General features: G+C 34.7%; 3 protein-coding genes across 4 annotated transcripts; 1 reads left to right on the forward strand and 2 right to left on the reverse strand.

Annotated features, from left to right (window-relative positions):
• Nucleotides 1-33: 33 nt before the first annotated feature.
• LOC106437684 lies at nt 34-5,310 on the reverse strand. The gene is made up of 4 exons (XM_048759666.1): nt 3,644-5,310; nt 2,949-3,271; nt 1,465-1,810; nt 34-1,371 (listed from the first exon to the last, which is right to left on the reverse strand). The coding sequence occupies exons 1-4, from the start codon at nt 4,795-4,797 to the stop codon at nt 642-644; spliced, it is 2,553 nt and encodes an 850-aa protein (XP_048615623.1). The 5' UTR covers nt 4,798-5,310; the 3' UTR covers nt 34-641.
• Nucleotides 5,311-5,591: 281 nt separating this feature from the next.
• Nucleotides 5,592-8,661, reverse strand: LOC106437685 (protein NUCLEAR FUSION DEFECTIVE 4-like). Of its 2 annotated transcripts, XM_013878616.3 has the most exons (4): nt 8,486-8,661; nt 8,241-8,423; nt 6,529-7,463; nt 5,592-6,440 (listed from the first exon to the last, which is right to left on the reverse strand). In XM_013878616.3, the coding sequence occupies exons 2-4, from the start codon at nt 8,307-8,309 to the stop codon at nt 5,972-5,974; spliced, it is 1,473 nt and encodes a 490-aa protein (XP_013734070.2). In that variant the 5' UTR covers nt 8,310-8,423; nt 8,486-8,661; the 3' UTR covers nt 5,592-5,971. The 2 variants fall into 2 exon arrangements, with proteins under 2 accessions (XP_013734070.2, XP_013734069.2); XM_013878615.3 differs by having other exon boundaries at nt 8,241-8,656.
• A 5,074-nt stretch (nt 8,662-13,735) lies between these two features.
• LOC106437682 (pectin acetylesterase 11) lies at nt 13,736-18,521 on the forward strand. Its single transcript, XM_013878610.3, has 13 exons — nt 13,736-14,211; nt 15,647-15,759; nt 16,223-16,305; nt 16,405-16,534; nt 16,626-16,705; nt 16,811-16,897; nt 16,999-17,123; nt 17,231-17,291; nt 17,378-17,431; nt 17,516-17,593; nt 17,684-17,789; nt 17,871-18,016; nt 18,274-18,521. Exons 2-13 carry the CDS (start codon nt 15,648-15,650, stop codon nt 18,385-18,387), a joined length of 1,176 nt encoding a protein of 391 aa, XP_013734064.1. The 5' UTR covers nt 13,736-14,211; nt 15,647; the 3' UTR covers nt 18,388-18,521.
• Nucleotides 18,522-18,672: the final 151 nt, after the last annotated feature.

The raw sequence follows: 18,672 nt of genomic DNA on the forward strand, positions 1-18,672 counted from the left end.
TGTCTATGACCCCGGTTTAGCTTCCATAGGACTCGTATAGTGAATGTTAAATTCTGCTATGCTCCTCTGCTACAATATAGACATGGTAGAAAAAACTGACCAATGAAGTATCTGGTCAGCGAACTACTGTGTGCACATTATCGTGTTGGCTGAGGTCCATGTTAAATTACTCTCATTAGGAAAGTAGATCCCTCCCAATGGGAATCGACACTATGGCCCTTAGACCCCACTACTAGGTGATCCAAGAGTTTTAGCTTGGCCAACTCCTTGTTGGTGTTTTTTTTTTTTACTTTTCTTGCTCCTTTGATATGTTTGCAAGAGTACTGCTTCTGCTGTATCACAAAAGAATGTTAGAATCAGGATAAAGGAGGCTTTATCATGCAACATCAAACATCCACAAGTTAGTCAAAGATCCAAATAAAATAAGCGATGCGTCATGTGTTTAGACTTTAGAATGGTCTAGTTGGATTGTTTGGGGTCCCTAGGTTGAAGATTCATGGTTTGAGAGTTCCTAGATTTCAAGAGAAACCATGTAAAATTTTGAAAGAGAAGAAGTGTTGCACCTTTGACTTGATGTACAGAAACTCTATTCTCGTTTCCTTTTTTTTCTTATCTTCGGGATTGCAGAATTAGTACTTCTCCTATACGACTTCTCTTAACTTACGGCAGTTGTTTCTGAACACAACCAGTTTTTCATTAGTATCTGAAAGAGCTGATAAGGCCTCTCTATCATTCAATACCGGTACTACATAAGTATCATGAGCACATCCATCAAGCAATGACTTGTCACATGTTGAAATAACAATCTTGCTTCCCTTCTTAATCCAACCAAGGTTGCCGAGAAGAAACTCTAATTGTTTCTTGTCACTCAAGTCATCAAGAACAACAAAAACTTTAGTATGAAGCAATATATCCTTCACAGATTCATGCGTTGTCTTGTCACTTATCAATGGAAACTTTCCCTCTAGTAAAACTTCCAGAAGAGTCTTTCGCAGCCACACTGGTCCATAGTCGTTTGACTTCTTACGGATATTTAGAAGAGGCACACAGCGTATAAACTGGCTGTTCCACTTCTCGTGCAGCATCACTGCGAGAGTGGTTTTACCAATACCAGGCATTCCAACAACTCCAATAATGCGAGTTTCGTTGCAGTCAAACTCTAACTTCTTCTCCAATTGCTCCATGTGATGTTCCATTCCAAAGAGGTGCTGTTTGTTCTGATAAGTTTTATGCTTTTCACCTGTCCCTAGGGGCAATCCAGTACTTTTTCCTCTCTCTGTCGAAGGAAAGAGAGATGGATTTTCTCCTTCCCACAGAGAAACTCTCTTTAGGACTTCATTGACGGCAAAAGTGATGAACTCAGTCTCAGAACTGCCAAACCGTTCAGAAAAAAAAAAAAACTGGATTCAATCTAATAATTTCAGCAGGAAAGAATTCAGGAATCTATATTATAATCTTAGTTACCTGTGCTCCTTCAAATAGATCCCCTCCATGGACGCAACAGACTCCAAAGCTTCCTTCCAGCTAACGATATGGCTATCCCGATTAATACGCCACAAATTCCAAAATTTAACCCCGAAATCACCCTTTAGTTGTGTAACCTCCCATAGCTCCACTTTGTAGAAGATTGGAATGACTAGTAGTTTCCCTCTTTCCATAAGTTCTTTGATCTTCAGCAGCTCGTTTAAGCACCAACTTGATTCTGCGTACCCGCTTGAGAAGATTACGAGTGCGATCCTCGACTCCTTAATCCCATTCACAAGAAGTTCTGTAAGATCTCCACGCGGCAACTCATCTACATCTATATAGACTCCAAGCTTGGGGTCAAGCTTATTTTCAAGGGTGGGAGTATATGAGAGCTTACTTATTTGCTGGTTGATCTTGGCTGCGTTGATTTGGAGATGTGATAGAGAACAAAAGAAGAAATCAGAGCTGTTGATACATGAGCTGTTTCAAACCAGAGTTTCAACAGTTTGGAATCATCTATTACATCAAGAGATATACATGTTGTTAATGCATTTTGAGGGCATTATGTTACACATTCTGATACAACAAAGGGAGAAATGGAAGAAGTGCTACAAGACATGGATGTTCAAATACAAAGCTAGACTAAAGCAAGTGCAAGTTCTGCTATTACATGTTGTGCTTAGTCAGTGGAGAAGTTCTTGTTTTCTTGGGTGTCGCTGGATAAGACAGGACAATCCCACGTGTGCTTTTGAGATGGTAGACTTATTAGAAGGGCAGGAACACAGAGATTCAAGAGGGTTGGTTAAAGACATGTATACTTGCGGTGCTTACGGATTGTGGAGTGGCTTGTCTATTCACAGTGGCCACAAGGTGATGCAACAAAGGCGGAGAACTAAAATGCCCAAGTCTTGGATGTTCAAGTATAAAGAGAAAGAGGAGACTTCTGCTGCTACATTGGCCATTTGCAGAAACTACAAGACCTTCAAGAATGCAGCATGGTTAAGCTTTATCATGATCTTTACCATGAGCACCATCAGTTTCTTTTCTTCTTCCAAGCTTGAGGGCAAGCTTGTTTTCATGGGGGAAGTATTGATAGACTTCTATCATTCTGAGTCTGACGTGGCAAGTGACGATGCTGACGTGTTTAATGAGGAAGACGAGTCAGGAGAGCCTTGGTTTGATTCGGAAGGTTTACCGTTACGAGCTTTGAAGCTGTTCGTGAAGAAGTTGAGTATAAAGAGGAAGTTACAGGGGGAGAAGAAGATTATGCTTTGATGTTGTAGGAAGATTGACGACATGAGTCATCTTGACCCGATCGCCATGAGATCGGTGACGAAGGTGAAGCTCGCCATGAGAGCCTAGCCGGAGTCAGCTCAAAGCTATTCGTTTATCATCTTGTCATCTCTATTCTAGCTTGTAATCTGTGTTTGGAGTGATCAATAAGAAGAGTTATAGATTTTGGGATATCAAGACTCTATCAACTCCATCCTTTTTCAAGGCCTTGACGAGGTCCCCAACAAAGCCATGACGCAGGTCGTCTCCCCAGAAATTGATGAACATTTTATGCTCTGGCAAGGGCTTCGCCATGGTAGAGCTTTCAGTTACATTTTCTTGCTTCTTTTCACCAACGACTGGTTCAGCTCTCTTGTTCTCAACATAATTCTTCTGTAAATTAAAGGCCACAAAACAGTTTCCTTCATAGTCAATGAAATTGTCATCCTTTCTGGGATTCACATCGTCATCTCTGCTTGAATTTGCTTCAGTTTCGTTTGGATTTATATCCCAGATAAAGTCGACCATACCACTGCCAAAGGAGTGTAAGAGAAACAATAAGATCCTCCAATCGCGTAAGGCCTATTTAATGATAGTTTAGTCTCATCCTACGCTACATGTAAGTAAGTCTAGTAAGAGATTTCAGTTAACCACAACAGTTGCAACACCTTTGCCAATTTTTCCTCTTGTCAATGTATAGGGAAAACTAAACAAAGCCGTAAAGTGATACCACTCTAAATCCAGTATAACTTAATCTTGTATGACAGAATTTATCATCACAAATTTACTAACCATAGCGGGGGATGTTCAAATTTACGTTTTCTAGACTTGAAAAGAAAAGAAAAGAAAAGAAAAAACATGCAGCAGTAAGTTTAGTTTTTGAGTTATCGAGCAAAGATCTTACCTGGTACCTTCTTCTTTCGCTGAACCAGACGGGTATCCGATTCCGATACTCATATGCAGAATCACCGCTCTCGCTGTTGTCATATTCCTACAATACTTATCCGCACGTACCCTGAATTCTTCAATGGTTTCAGTAAACACAATGACCCCTTCCTCAATCTCATCTATTGCAAGCCTCACCACTTTCTGCTTGGTAACAGAAAACTCAGCTTTCTTCAACAAATATTCAATCTCTACTTCCAATTTACTCAAAAGAACACTTATGTTATCCATCTCTTTAACCGATATATAACAAGCCTCAACCCAACTCCATGTAGTAATCTGCTTCTGCCCTCTAACCACGTTCTCAAATTTCGTCCACAGAGAGTTGCACCATTCCCCAGCAGACCCCACAGGAACAGCCAATGCATCAGCAATAGCAGCCACAACCGGCGGTGCAGCCACAGCCCGGAAGATAAGCACAGCGATAAACCCAGTCACAAACACCATGTTGGATACTATTCGCCATAATTTGATATTCTTAACGAGATTTTTCTTCAGCGTATGAAGTTCCTCAAGCATCATAATATGACGTCGGGTTATGGAACTGAAATAATAAAAGAATCCTTCCGCAAACGGATCCCTTGCTGATTTAAACCTCTTAAGCTCCCCAAGCGTCTTCTCGTACTTCTCCTTCACGTTATTCCGATTCAGTGGTATCTCCTCAAACTGCTCAACAGCAAACTGAATAATCTCCTGCCTTTGCCTCGCGCAGTTGAGACAATTCCCGAGCTCGGAGCAGAAACTCTGAGTCGTTTCAATGCTTTGCAAATACATATTCACAAAAGAATACAAGTCTTGATCCTTCCATATATCCTCTTTGTAGTGCAATATAACTTTGAGCACGTCCTGATTCATATTAAATAGACATTGTATCACTTCTCTGAGCGAATCAAACGACAAAGATTCCAACTCTACGTCTGATACAAGCTTGTTGATGACTCGGTTAGTTCGTTCCCGAAGCGCCGAGTCAAAAGATTGGAGCGTTGGGTCTTCACTACAAGCTCTTTGGTACGAGGTCAAGTGCTCTTTGTAAGCTGGGTTTAGGTTGATCTGTAAAGGTGAGCCAGATGATTCATCATTTTCCAACTTGTTCCTAGAATTATTTCCCATCATTTTTCTTCTTTCTTTTTCTAGTTTATGCTTGTGACATCCCTAATCAGAGAGCAAGAAGTAGGAAATAGAATTCAGAAGTAATCGAGACACTTAGGTCACCACCAGCAGAAGAGAGAGGCAAATGAAAATGCGATTTTAGTTGAGTTATTGATAGGAGAAGAATTAGCTTGCACGCTTGGGAAAATTGCTGAAGGGAAAAGGAGAGATCTGAGCTGGAAAACCCATTACTCAGGCGGTTTCGGTCGACCTTTATCGAGGTGAACGACAAAGCTGAGGCGCAGATCGGTTCATCAAAAACTGACGAACACTTGAGGAAGTTGTAACTTAGATCGCCATGGTTGAATTTCTCAGAAATTTTGTTTCCAGAGACGAATTCGGAAGTTTTGGGGGAAATGAGTTTAGGAACATCATATTGAAAGTTTTAGAGAGTAACATCTTCTTCGTCAACGTTTGTTCTTGGCTAATTTCGAATCCGCCAATTATCGTTCACCTGCCCTTATCCTTTTTTGTTTTTTTTACGACTCCACTTGTTACATAAATATACAAGAAAATTAGTTGGTTTACAAAGTTAAAATAAAATAATGAAGATGGTTGGGAGTTTCTTTTTTTCTCGAATATAACTACAAGTTGCCGTTTTTCGAATCTACGAAAGTGGACGTTGAATCCGTCCCTTGGGACAGCCGTAGCGCACTTCGACTGGACGAAAACTGATAAACACTTTGGTATTGAGGTTTTCTCCGTACGTTGAACTTCTCAAAGGAACTCCAATGTCCCACGTAACAAATTCATAGGAGTGATTAACTGAACGATCTCATATATAGACAGATAAACAATAACACGTTTGAATAGATTGTATTAACACCAAACACCAATACTTCCTTCAGAATGTCACAAGTCACAACAATAACAAAAACCCTACTTAACCCCCATTTGGTTTGTTTCACCAGGGTAGAGTAGTTTCAGGTAGCTCCCGATGTCCTTAAAATTCAATTCCCCGTTCCAATTTTCCCAGTCACTGCAACAACCAAAACAAAAATCTGAATCTCTTCTTTTAACCAAAATCATGCCCCCAAAATTTTCTTTTTTTCCTGCGGAAAATATCAAAACTTCTGAGCACTGACAAAGGTCTGTCGTCCTTATCCCCCTCAATATAACACGATTTGGAGTCCAGTTTCTAAGAATAGAGCATGCTTGAAGTTATCCGATCTTGTTCAAAACGTTGATAGGCTCTTCTAGTTCTCAGAAACAAGACAATACTTGAAGCTAACCCAATCACCGACAAGCATCCCCACCACACAAATGTTAGGAAATAACAGTCTCGTCCCATACATATCACTGACTCCGTCTTTGACCCAGCCATGCTATGAGATTCATAGACCAAAGCAGCTAAGAAACCGTAGACCAACGATCCAATCGGTATGTTTGTGATGAGGATGTTGTGGTTAACCCCGACGCTGTTGGGTCCAAACAGCTCAGATGTGATAGAAACCGCTGCTGCGAATATGAAACCCGAGCTTAGACCAATAAGAGCTGTCCCTGCTTGTAACGCCGACAAACTTCCTGATGATGCCAACAAGAAAAGAGCTATTGTGGTTGGTAAAAGAGCAACGGTTAGCCACCCTGTTCTAGCGAAATAAAACTTCCTGCACAATTCAAACATAGCAATAACATGATAATCTTCTCAATAATGCTAGAACCAGAGAAGTAAAAAGGCTTGTGTTAGGGACTTACGCTCTGATATAGTCTGGTGTTGCTGAAAGCAATCGACCGAAGAATGAGAAGGACGAATAAAGTGTGACAAGAGTTGTTGTCTCGGAGCTTTGTCCTAAAGATTGTGCAATCTGTCCGAGGTTGTTGCTATAGACAAGTCCAATCGTGCCACCGCAAAAATATGCTACGTAGTAAAGCCAAAAATCTGATCTGCACAAGAGCAGATACAAAGGATGCTCTTCTCCAAGCATTCCAAGCTGATTTCTTGTAATGAGCTTACTGCAACAAGATCCGTTGTCATCTTCGATGAAACTCTTCTGATCAGGAGTAATGGCTGATCGCACCACATCATCGTTTAGCAACTGATAGCCTTCGAGGCTGGCTTCACGTGTGGCCATTCCTTTATGTATCTCAAGCTCATCCACATCAACAAGAATGAAACCGGAACCTTCTAAACGGAAACTGGAGTGGACGTTATGGAGATACCAATTACGAGCGTAGACTAGACCGGGAAGGCATAAAGGGAGAATCAAGAGAAGAATCGATCCACCAAAGAGCAGACGAGCTGAGGTTACATCAGAAGTCTTGGAACCAAAGAGAAGCAGATAAACACCGTTCAAAACAGCTAATATGTTAAGCAAGAGAAACATGAGAGAGTCCCTTCGAACTCCATCTGGCGGAAGAGGTTCAAGAGGCGGTTGGCGAAGAATAGGGATGAGAGCAGCGAAGGAGACGATAAGAGGTATAAGGGCGTTTAAGAGAAGGTATAGCTGTGTGGAGATAGGATTGATTGCGTTGTAAGCAAGAGTGTATAACGCAGCACTTACGCCGTTGAAGCTGACTGTGAGGGAAAGTGCAAGTGATCTATTTGCAGGGAAGTTTCTGATGCAGAGCACAAAGCAGACTGTGTTAAACCAACAGATACTTAGCCCAGCTAACAAGCAACACAGAAACACCTGCCACAACATCACAAAAACATACTTAATCCCAAGATATATCTGAGACATTGTGATCAAGAATTATATAAAAATCCAAGAAAATTAATCATTCCTCGAAAAAAACTATTCAGAAATTAAAATATTTTATTGACCAGGTAAGTGGAAGATAAATAAAAAAAGGGAATCATTCAACCATAATACTCTTATTTTAAAATTCAATATTTTTTTATCACATGACAAAGAAAGATCCTCCCATGTCTACTCAACAAAAACAAGAATAGTTCAGAATGCAAGAAAGTCAAATTTTAAATGATTTTTGGCCAGAGAGAGAAAAGAATAAAACTATAAGAAACGAAGATCCGATCACAAGAAACTGAAGGTTCTCGAGATAGCCATAGTCAGATCCCACAGACAAAGCAGAAGCAAGCCAAAGAAAGTCACGTGCGACCAACCAGTCAAATGAAAATTCATTTCTAAACTACCAGTAGTCATCACCAACTCTTCTTCCAAACTTCCAAATCTTGATTCCATCTCATTTACCACCAGAAAAGAAAACATTTTTACATAGAAAATCAGAAGTGTGAATACTAACAAACCTGGTCCGATGTACTTAGCAGTCTAATGCATTAAAAAGTTTTTGCCCATAAACTAACCATAAAAAAACTGAATATAATTTTCAAAAATCAAGATTTAGCTATACACAACTTTCTTGAAAGCATCAAACTGATTCACCGATTAAACAAGATAAACGATAAGCTCAAGAAACTGAAAATGTTGAGGAAATTATATAATTACCAGAATGTAGGGCAAAGAAACAACGTTAGTGATGACGAGCCACTGAACACCATAACCAACGAACCCCATTATGGCCGCCGCGAAGAGAACAGTCCAGAGAGGGAAGTACAGTAGCGCAAGTCCCGACGACCATCCGAAAACTTTGCCGAGATCCGAAGCGACGGCGAGATAGTTCAGCTGTACCTGTGAGATCCCGAGAACCGATTTCAAATCCGACGAGTAGGTCGAGAAATCGAAATTCGTACCGGTGAAAGCTTGAATCCAGATCGTCGCCACTAGAATCATCCACTTCCTCGATTGTCCCGCCATCTCTTTCAAATCGTAGGAGATGGTTCCTAAATCTTCGGACCTTTTTGCTTTTTCTTTTTTGTTCTCTCGATACGATGTGTTTGGTAGTGGAAGTGATGCTGTGCTCTCTAATGCAAAAACGAATCATAATCGTTTACGTGGCGGCATCTGTAGATGAGGTGTAACCCGGGTTGGAATTGATTTTATTTGGTTGTGTTTCTTTGATTGTAATTTGGGCCTTTAAACCAATATGAATCTTTTTTTGACGACGAACCGATATAATTATCTTCATGATTGATAAAGTTCACAGTAATTTGGATTTGGTATTGATGAAAAAAGGTTTTAACCACTGTAGAACAAAATTAGAATAAACAAAAAAGAAATTTTTTAGGATAGTCTTTTTAGTTTATTTTCACAAAAATAGTTTTTAGAAAGAAAAATGACCAAAATAAGTTTTATTAAAGAGTAAATATATACTTACACTTAAGACTCTTCAATATGGTAAAACGGAACCGTACCGAACCGAACCGAAATAGACGATATAGTTTGGTTTTGGTATATACCATATAAACCGAATGGATATAATTTTATAAAAACCGTAGGATTTGGATATAGTTTGGTATATAACCGATTAAACCGAATAAACCGAACAAAACCGATTAAAAATAGAAACATGTAAATATGTATCTATTTTATACCAATACATGAAAATATATTTGTTACATAAGTTAAATTTGTGTTAATAACTATTACTATAATTTTATAGTAATAAAGAACCTTAATTTGTAAAACACTTGAATTATAATTAAATAACAATACATCGTAATTCAAATATCTTATTTTCTAAGTCTTCTTTTGATCTTTTTGTTTTATTGTAGTCTTCACTAAATTAACATAAAGATTATAAATTTAATAAAGAATAATTAATAGAAAATTTTAATAACTTTTTTCTTATATGTAAACAAACAGAGTTTCATGTTCAATTGAAGAAACATAACTTTAATGAACACTAATATGGAAGAGTGAAAAAAATTTTCTTTCATGTTTCTGTTTTGTTTTATATTTTTATTTTCAAAATTTCAAGCTTTGATTTTAGTTATATATTTGATTATTTTATTTGATGGTAGAAGCATTTTTACTTTTTTGTTCATTTATTTGAACATGTAATATATTTTTAATAAATGATTGTGTTGACAATATGATTCTAAAATTCATATAATATGATCTCAACTAAATAATTATGTTTTTTGGTATAAAACCGAATAAACCGAAAACTGACGGTATATAGACCAAACCGAACCGAAGTAAATATTGATTAAGAATGGTAGTTATATTTTACTAACCGAAATACTGAAAACCAAAAAAAACTGAACCTAAACCGAACCGATATCCGGATTGAACACTCCTACACACTCTTCTTCTCCTCCATCTTCTGTGGTTGTTTCTTCTCCTCCTTGATCAACTCGAGCACCAGCTTTTCTACTAATCATATCATCTCTTTTATCTCCTCATTCTTCTCTTTCATTACTCCATTAACTCCACATCCGGTCATTCAGTTGCAATAGACTATTTGTATTGTTATATTCTATTTGGTAAAAGTAGAATATAAATGTTGATGTATAATAAATAAATATTTGTTATGTTTGTAAGCTTATTTACTATTTGTATGTGCGCTTTATTTTATTTATTGATATATGGTCATTGTACTCTAAATTTGATAGTTCTCTTCTCTAAAATTTTGTATAATTCTTTTGATATTAAATTGATTTTATTCGAATGTTTGACAAAGGTAAGAAATTTAGTTTCATGGATTTTTTTTCATCAACCACGACTAATTTTCGCATATTATTTTACAGAGTTGCTTAACTAATGTAAATGGAGTAGACTACCCGTTCTATACTATTTATACAGGATCCATACTATGTCGAGTATATTAAAAAAATTTGGCAGCTTATTATATAGATTATGTTTGGGTTTATAATTCAGTGACTAGGGTTTAGATTTAGTAATGAGGGTTTTGTCTTGGGTTTTAGTATTTAAGTGGGTGGGTTGGATTTAATATTTCATTACATACAATGGCTGATAAATTAAACTATTATAATAAAAACATTTATAGATTATATATAGGTTTATAGTTTACCGATTAGGATTTAGATTTATTATAATTAGGGGTTTGGGTATAGCATTTAACGGTTGTGGGAGGGTTTAACATGTAAGGGTTAGAGTTCAGGTTGGGATCCTATACTACTTCACGATATGGAATAGAACATACACAAACTTTCTCTAAAATATTTAGTAAGAACATTTACAAATAATATTTGGGTTTATAGTTTACTGATTAGGGTTTGAATTTACTAATTAGATATTTGAGTATAGTATTTAGCGGTTGTGAGAGAGTTTAATATGTAGGGGTTAGAGGTCAGGTTGGGATTCTATACTACTTCGATGATATGAAATAGAATACACGCATATTTAAAAAATATAGTAAAAATTTTATAGATTATATTTAGATTTATAGTTTACTGATTAAGGTTTATATTTATTAATTAGGAGTTTGGGTATAGTATATAGCGGTTGTGAGAAAGTTTAATATGTAGGGGTTAGAAGTCAGGTTGGGATCCTATACTACTTCTAAATATAAGGTTTAGTGATTAAGGTTTATGGTTTAGTATTTAGAATGTGAGAGAGTATAAATGGGGTTAGCATTAACTTCTTCCATGAAATCATAAACATTTCACAATTTCACCAATTTATACTATGTTATTTATTTTGTTTCATTCTATTTAAATTTAAGGTCTATATTTGGTTTTAGAATTTATTTATTAGGGGTTGGGGTGAGGTTGGGATAAGATTTAGTATATAGAGGTTAGAGTTGGGTAATGTTTAGTATTATGTAGGTGATGTTATAATCTTATACGATTTCGACGACGTGGAGTAGAATACTCAGTACATATGTATATACATAATCACTAAACGTGTGACGTGAATGTCTTGCTCTTCTTTCCTTTGAAATAATTTTAGACACACCATATATTATAGAGATATACGGACACATCAAACATATTTTTACCAGATAATTGTAAAAAAGAAGGGTATAAACGGAAAAATTAGGATGTAAATGTTAATTTTTTTATTACGTCAAAATCATTGCCGAGGGTATTCAGCAAATAAGCCATACATTCTACTATATAATTGTTTTGTCGGTTTTTTCTTTCGCTGTCTAAAAAAATTGTTTTGTCGGTACCACTGTATTAGGCCTACAATAGTTGTTTAGTCTTTCATATATTCTGATCATATTCAAATAAAAATATCATGTGATGTCAAATTATTGTAACGAGGTCGTGACTAAAAAAGTCAAAAGTCAGAGTCAAAACTCCAAACCCATTTGCTGTCTTTGTATTATTAAACGCGGTTTCGGGTTTTAAAAAGAGAAAACGAAATTCTTTTGGAAAATATTTGACTATTCTTTGGAGAATTAAAAAGAATTGGCAAATTGTAACCGCGATCTTCCGGGCCGCTTCCTTATTTTCAGTCATTAATCAGAGAGACCCTACTTCTCTTCTTGTAGCAATTTTCCCAAAATTATTTAATTTGTCGTTAGACATTCTACATCAAAATTCATTTCTTGACAAATCTATCACTAATTCATTAATAGATATCAGCTAATATTATTCATTTCCTGCACAGCAAACCTTTCTCAGAAATATAATATATGATAAATGCGTATATATCTAAGTATCTAATGACATATCTGTAAAACCTAACAATTTTGAGATATGACACAGTTTTTTTTTCTCTCTTTTCTGGCTAACTAATATTTACTGTGTCGTATTTTTTTTCGTAACTAAACTTTTTTCAAAGAAAATAACTAAACAGATTGAATGGATTTACCCAAATAACTAAACAGATGGAATGGATTTACCCAAATACAAGATGGAGATAAAGGAGAGGAAAGTCAGACTTAATAATATTAGATAAACTACCATACGCCTTAATGTCTTTTTTTGGACAAAGTCTTTTTTTTTTTGAACAAAGTCTTTAACATTTGGTATTTCGCATTAGCTCGGTTAGGTGCATTTGAAGCACCGACAGGACACGTGTCAAATTATTTCGATTTCAGAAATAATTTAATGTTATTTTGTCATTAATTTAAATGCTATTGTTTCGAATTTAAAACCTTGAAGATAAAGCTGAACTCATTTGGACGTTCGTATTTTGATTTCAATGTAGGTCATTACTAGTATTTACCAACTACTACTACGTAGAGAAATTTTGTTTTTGTTTTCTTTTGTTTTAACCGTTATTATCTGGTTTGGTTGGTAATCTGCTACTCTCTCGGTTTCAGATTAATTGTCGTTCTGAATTTTTTATTTAAACAAAACTATTAAATTTTATATTTTTATATGACTAAGTTAATTAATAAACTAAAACATAGATAAAACTGAAAAAAATAATAAATAAATGCATTGAAAAATAAAACAATACTTAAAAAGAATCAAATTTTGAACTCTAGAGTGAAAATTAATCTGAAACTAAAAAAGTATTGTATAATAATAACAATAAGTTTTTAAAATTAAATAGTTTACCAATTATTCACAGTTATATGATTTGCAAATTGTAAGATTCAATAAATTAGCCGTAATAATAAAATTCATTGATAATGTATTTTCATTTAAATCTTGTTTCACTAACATTAATTTATTCCCTATATATTGCGTTCTAGTATTCTTTATTATATTGTGTTAAACCTAAATTTTAGAAATAATGTTGCAGCGTCCAAAAATTGTCTCATGGAGTTATTCTTAGGTAGGTGTTTGAATGATAACTTATAGAATGTATTCTTTCCGTTTCAAAAAAATATATATTCTACAGTTTTAAATTTATTAAGAATACACATAAAATTTAGACAATAAATGAATTGTTTTATGCGTTTAACTATTTTCTATGATTTTTAACCAATCAAAGTTCAATAAATATAATTACTGTCTTTAAAATTTATAATTTGTCATTATTACATTCATCGAAAAGATAAAATATAGATATTTTAGAAACTGTTTTTTTTAGAAAAAATAGATCATTCTGAAAGGGAGTGAGTATTCATTTTCGAAATGTGTCCTTAGAATTTGTTTTGTAATTTCGAAGAAAAAAAAAACTCTCTGACTTGTAGTATTATATAAGCTCTTACCACCATCCCAAGAAGGCAAGAATACATCAACGACTTTTTTTTTTGTCTTTTAATTTAAAATTTTTTTTTTCTATTATCTCTTAGTTTCGGTTTCATCGGTAAAAGAAAATATACTCTAATCAAATAAATAATATTTTTTTGTAAGATAGATTAATATCAGAGAGCTAAATAAAAAAGTATTATGAATTAAAATGTGAATTATTATCATACTACGAAGGTAGTTTTCATGACACTCTTTTGACGTTGAATGTCTCGTGACCTGGCAAATACATGAAAGAAACCAAAAAACTTTATGCTTATTTTAATAAACAAAGCAAAAAAGATAAATGGAAAGACAAAAATAAAAGTTTTTGCTTTGAACGTGTGCTATTCTGTACCCATCTATATAACAGAGGAGACGGCAATGGCTTCTCTATGAACTTGTAAACCTTACTCTTGAAGACTCCTCTTTTACACATTTCTCTACGTGAATAAGAATCTGAAGAGACATTTCTCAAGGTAAAGCTTATTTTCTTCATATAATTAAGTTTCATTTCCCTACAAATTATTAGATATTTCTGAGTTATTCCATCTTTTGGATAATAATTTCTTCCATCTTGCTCGACCAACTAAAGATCTTCTATTACATATTGATCTTAGCTTAGATTCTCTTATCCAACCATAGCTTTTTAGATATGTTTTCAAGTTCCTAAATGATTTTTTTTTTTTTTTTTTGGTAAAAGCCTAAATGATTATTCCGATTATCACTTATCAACTGTGACTTGTGAGTGATCTTGGAGTTTAACGTAGCAGTCGTATAGTTTATGATGCAGAAATCTTAATTTTGTTTTTGTCTCAGTCTTATCCTTTCATTCAAGTAAATTTTTTTCTATAAACCAAATATTTGTTGAATTTAAAAGTTATTTCTAGATCGAATTCTCATTATTTTCATGATTCTCATTTTGCCCCTCCCCGACGCCGTGAGTTCCGGTTGGTTTAAGTTTGGCCAAGAAGTGCTTTTTTTATACACCGTATTTTTATGCCATTTACTAGTCACCATCTCAATCGCATTTATTAGTATGTAATTTATCAATTAATATTAAAAATATTACTAAGAAATGTCGAACTTATTGTACTTAGAGTGCTAATATAGACTGCATTGACTAAACAAGTAACTACTCCTTCTTTACATTTTTACCAAAAAAAAAGTAACTACTCATAATATTAATGGTACTTATTTTATCTTTCGAACTTTAGAATAATAAACCTAATAATATAAATTGTTGACAAAAAAAGCCAATAATATAAATTATTATGAAACCCAGTTTGTAAAAAAAAAAAAAAAATATATATATATATATATATAATTATTTTTCGGTGGAGTACACCCATCGAGGTATTTACTACAACCAACTAAAATAACACATGGACTGGTCTGCTTGTTCCCCGATTTTTGAATACACCAGTGGAGCAATACTGATACTTTCTTAAATATATTCGTGTAGTTCAATAAAGTTACTACACAACGAAATTTAGCATTATTTTAACACGATTTGTTGGTAAAAACAATTAAATAAACTACGGAAAAACATTACTAGAGATCTGATCTCATCTCGTGATCTTTAAGCTTTATTAAGAATCATTCCCACAGTGTTTGGGAGAGAATTAATGATCTAGTCGGATTTTCTAACCACTCACAGAGAGAGGCGGACCCATTAAGCATAAATATATGACACCCTCTTAAGTTAGTAATAAGGAGTCTTTGTCATTTATGGTAAAATTCATCTCTTGACACCCTATTAATCTGAGCCCGAACCCATCCTGATACCATGTCATTTTGTATTAAAATTTTGACATCCCATAAAATAATTTCTCGGTACGCCCCTACTCACAGTAAGATATTGTTAGGGGAAAGTTTAATTTCATTAAAACGTGGGTTATTTTGAAATTACAGGATGGTGAGGCTAAAGCAAGTATGGTCAAGTGTAATGGTGTTAGCCGTAGTTGTGATCGGAGCTGGAGCGGTCCCCATCACATATCTTGAATCTGCTGTGGCTAAAGGAGCCGGTACACATTTCTTTTTTTTTTTGGTTCCACTACTTAATTAAGGTGTTGATTAAAGGAAAAGTTTGAGCATTCACCATATAAATGGGCATAAAAAGACTGAACCGAATGAATTAAACCACACTTCTTAACCGAGTTTAGTGCAACCAAATGGTATGAACTTAAATTCATAAAATTTTAATATTTTCAGTTATATATATATATATATATATATATATCCTGGAAGAAATTAGGATTGTTAGGGAAAAATAAGCTATTTATAAATTCTATTTGAGTATATAATTTTAGAATAAAATATATATTGTATTTATAAATTGTTTCTGTTCGAAGTCATGCCAATTTACTAGCCAATTGCTGTATAATTAATTTGATAAATAAAACATACGTTGGTTTTTTTTGGTAACTGGAGACCATAAAATTTTATATTTATTTACCATTGGTATAATTGTTTACAACATTCCGATAGTGTGCTTGGACGGTAGCGCACCAGCGTACCATTTCGATAAAGGATCTGGCTCAGGAGTGAACAACTGGATCGTTCATATGGAGGTTAGTTGAAAATAACTTAAAGTTCTATCTTTACTAAAATTCTTATCACAAACATTGATGGAAGAACATAGCTAAGTTAACTTCATATATATGTACTAGGGAGGAGGATGGTGCACTGATATCGCTACATGCGTAAAACGTAAAACTACAATGAAGGGTTCGTCTAAGTTTATGAACAAAGACTTCGGTTTCTCCGGTATCTTGGGTGGCAAGCAAAGCACCAATCCAGGTTCTTAACATATTTTTTTGTTTATCAATTTCATGAGTTGCTTATCATGTTTTTGATGCAATGAATTTGATTGGATTTTGTGTCTTCGCAGACTTTTATAACTGGAACAGAATCAAAGTTCGGTATTGTGATGGTTCATCTTTCACCGGTGATATAGAAGCCGTTGATCCGGTAATTCATCAGAGTGTCACCGTGAAATTTTAGTGCTTAAAATCGTTAAATCATTTAAAAAGCATATTGGGGAATAATCTAACTTTAGTACTTGAAAATTTTCAGACAAACAAGCTCTTCTTCCGCGGTGCTAGGGTTTGGCGTGCGGTGATCGATGATCTTATGGCCAAGGGAATGAACAATGCTCAAAACGTATGAACATTGGAAACTTCAAATTTTAAATTCAACTATTGATTTCTTTTGATTTTTTTTTTTTTTTTGAAATTGAGCATTTTAATTATATTAATTTTCAGGCAATACTCTCCGGTTGTTCAGCCGGAGCACTGGCTGCGATTCTACATTGCGACCAATTCAAGTCCATTCTCCCCACAACAGCTAAGGTCAAGTGTGTTTCCGACGCCGGTTTCTTCATCCACGGGTAACATTCATAATCTATAGAACATCACGCAGAAAAATATTACATAAACCAAACAGCATCTTACAAAACTAAGTAACTTCTTTTGTTAAATTTGTTGTTTTAAACAGTAAGGATATCAGTGGAGGATCTTACATCGAATCATACTACAGCAAAGTCGTATCGACCCACGTACGATCTCTCTCTTTTCCGACCACATTTCCTTAAGACATTAGATTCTTTCTATAGTTAGCCGCTAACCTTGATACTATGTGCAGGGATCTGCAAAGAGTCTTCCTGCTTCTTGCACCTCAAGTATGAAGCCAGAATTGGTAAATCTCTATTAAGACATCGTTGATATAGAGTTGTGCCCGTTGGTTATATTGTATAAACGCTATGTTTGATTGTTTTTGCAGTGTTTCTTCCCGCAATATGTTGTAAAGACCATGCAAACACCACTTTTCGTAATCAATGCCGCCTTCGATTCTTGGCAGGTACTGATTTTTATCTCACTATTACTGTTTTTTCTGCATTAATATGTAACCCTTAAGACTGAGATTTATTCGTAACTGTTTTTTATACAGATCAAGAATGTTTTGGCTCCAACCTCTGTTGATAAACGCAAAGAGTGGAAGGACTGTAAGCTTGATCTTAAGAAGTGTACAGCCGCTCAGCTTCAAACCGTTCAAGGTATATAATGATGAAGATTAACTAAATGGGCTCTTGTTTGATATGTCTACTTGGCTAAACCGATTGGTTTTAATCTCTCAGAGTACAGAGATCAAATGTTGGCTGCGTTGGCACCTGTTCGAGCAACGACGACTAGAGGATTGTTCTTAGATTCGTGCCACGCTCATTGCCAAGGTGGAAGTGCCGCCACTTGGTCCGGTGCTCAAGGCCCCCAAGTCGGCAATACGGTAATCACTCACTATATTTTTAATACAAAAGATAACTAAAAAAAGTAAAACAGAACGAACACAAGTTCTTAATTGAAAAAATGCTAAAATTATGAAAAGGTGTCATTTTCAGATCGTAGATTAAGTCCATTACTGAATTTTCTAAGTGATAGATTTAGAAAATAAAACATAAAATGCCTTCTTTTTTTATTGAAAAGTTTTCTTACAATCAAAATGTTCTTTTAAATTGTGTTTTGGTATTTTATTTTTCTTTTCAGAAAATGGCGAAAGCGGTTGGAGACTGGTTCTATGAGCGGAGTACGTTTCAGAACATAGATTGTCCATCTTTGAATTGCAATCCTACTTGTCCTGCAGTATCCACTGAAGACTAAAATCTATTCATGTTTTTAAATTCCAAATAAATTTATTTCTTTGAATATTGTTGTTTAAAATTTTAATATGATGCATAACTGATACAATTGTTTAAAAGACATGAATAATAAATAAACATTACCAATTTATCATCTTTACAATCATGTAAATAGATTCTTTATTACTCGCTTTCGTAAAAGATAATATTTTACACTAATACACATATATTAAAAACTATACTTTTTCAAAGTAACATTAAAATATAACTTAAATTTAATTCTTGTAACTATAAATGAAAATAATAA

This window comes from Brassica napus, chromosome A2 (genome assembly GCF_020379485.1).
Source record: "Brassica napus cultivar Da-Ae chromosome A2, Da-Ae, whole genome shotgun sequence".
In the NCBI taxonomy this organism is placed as follows: Eukaryota; Viridiplantae; Streptophyta; class Magnoliopsida; order Brassicales; family Brassicaceae; genus Brassica; species Brassica napus.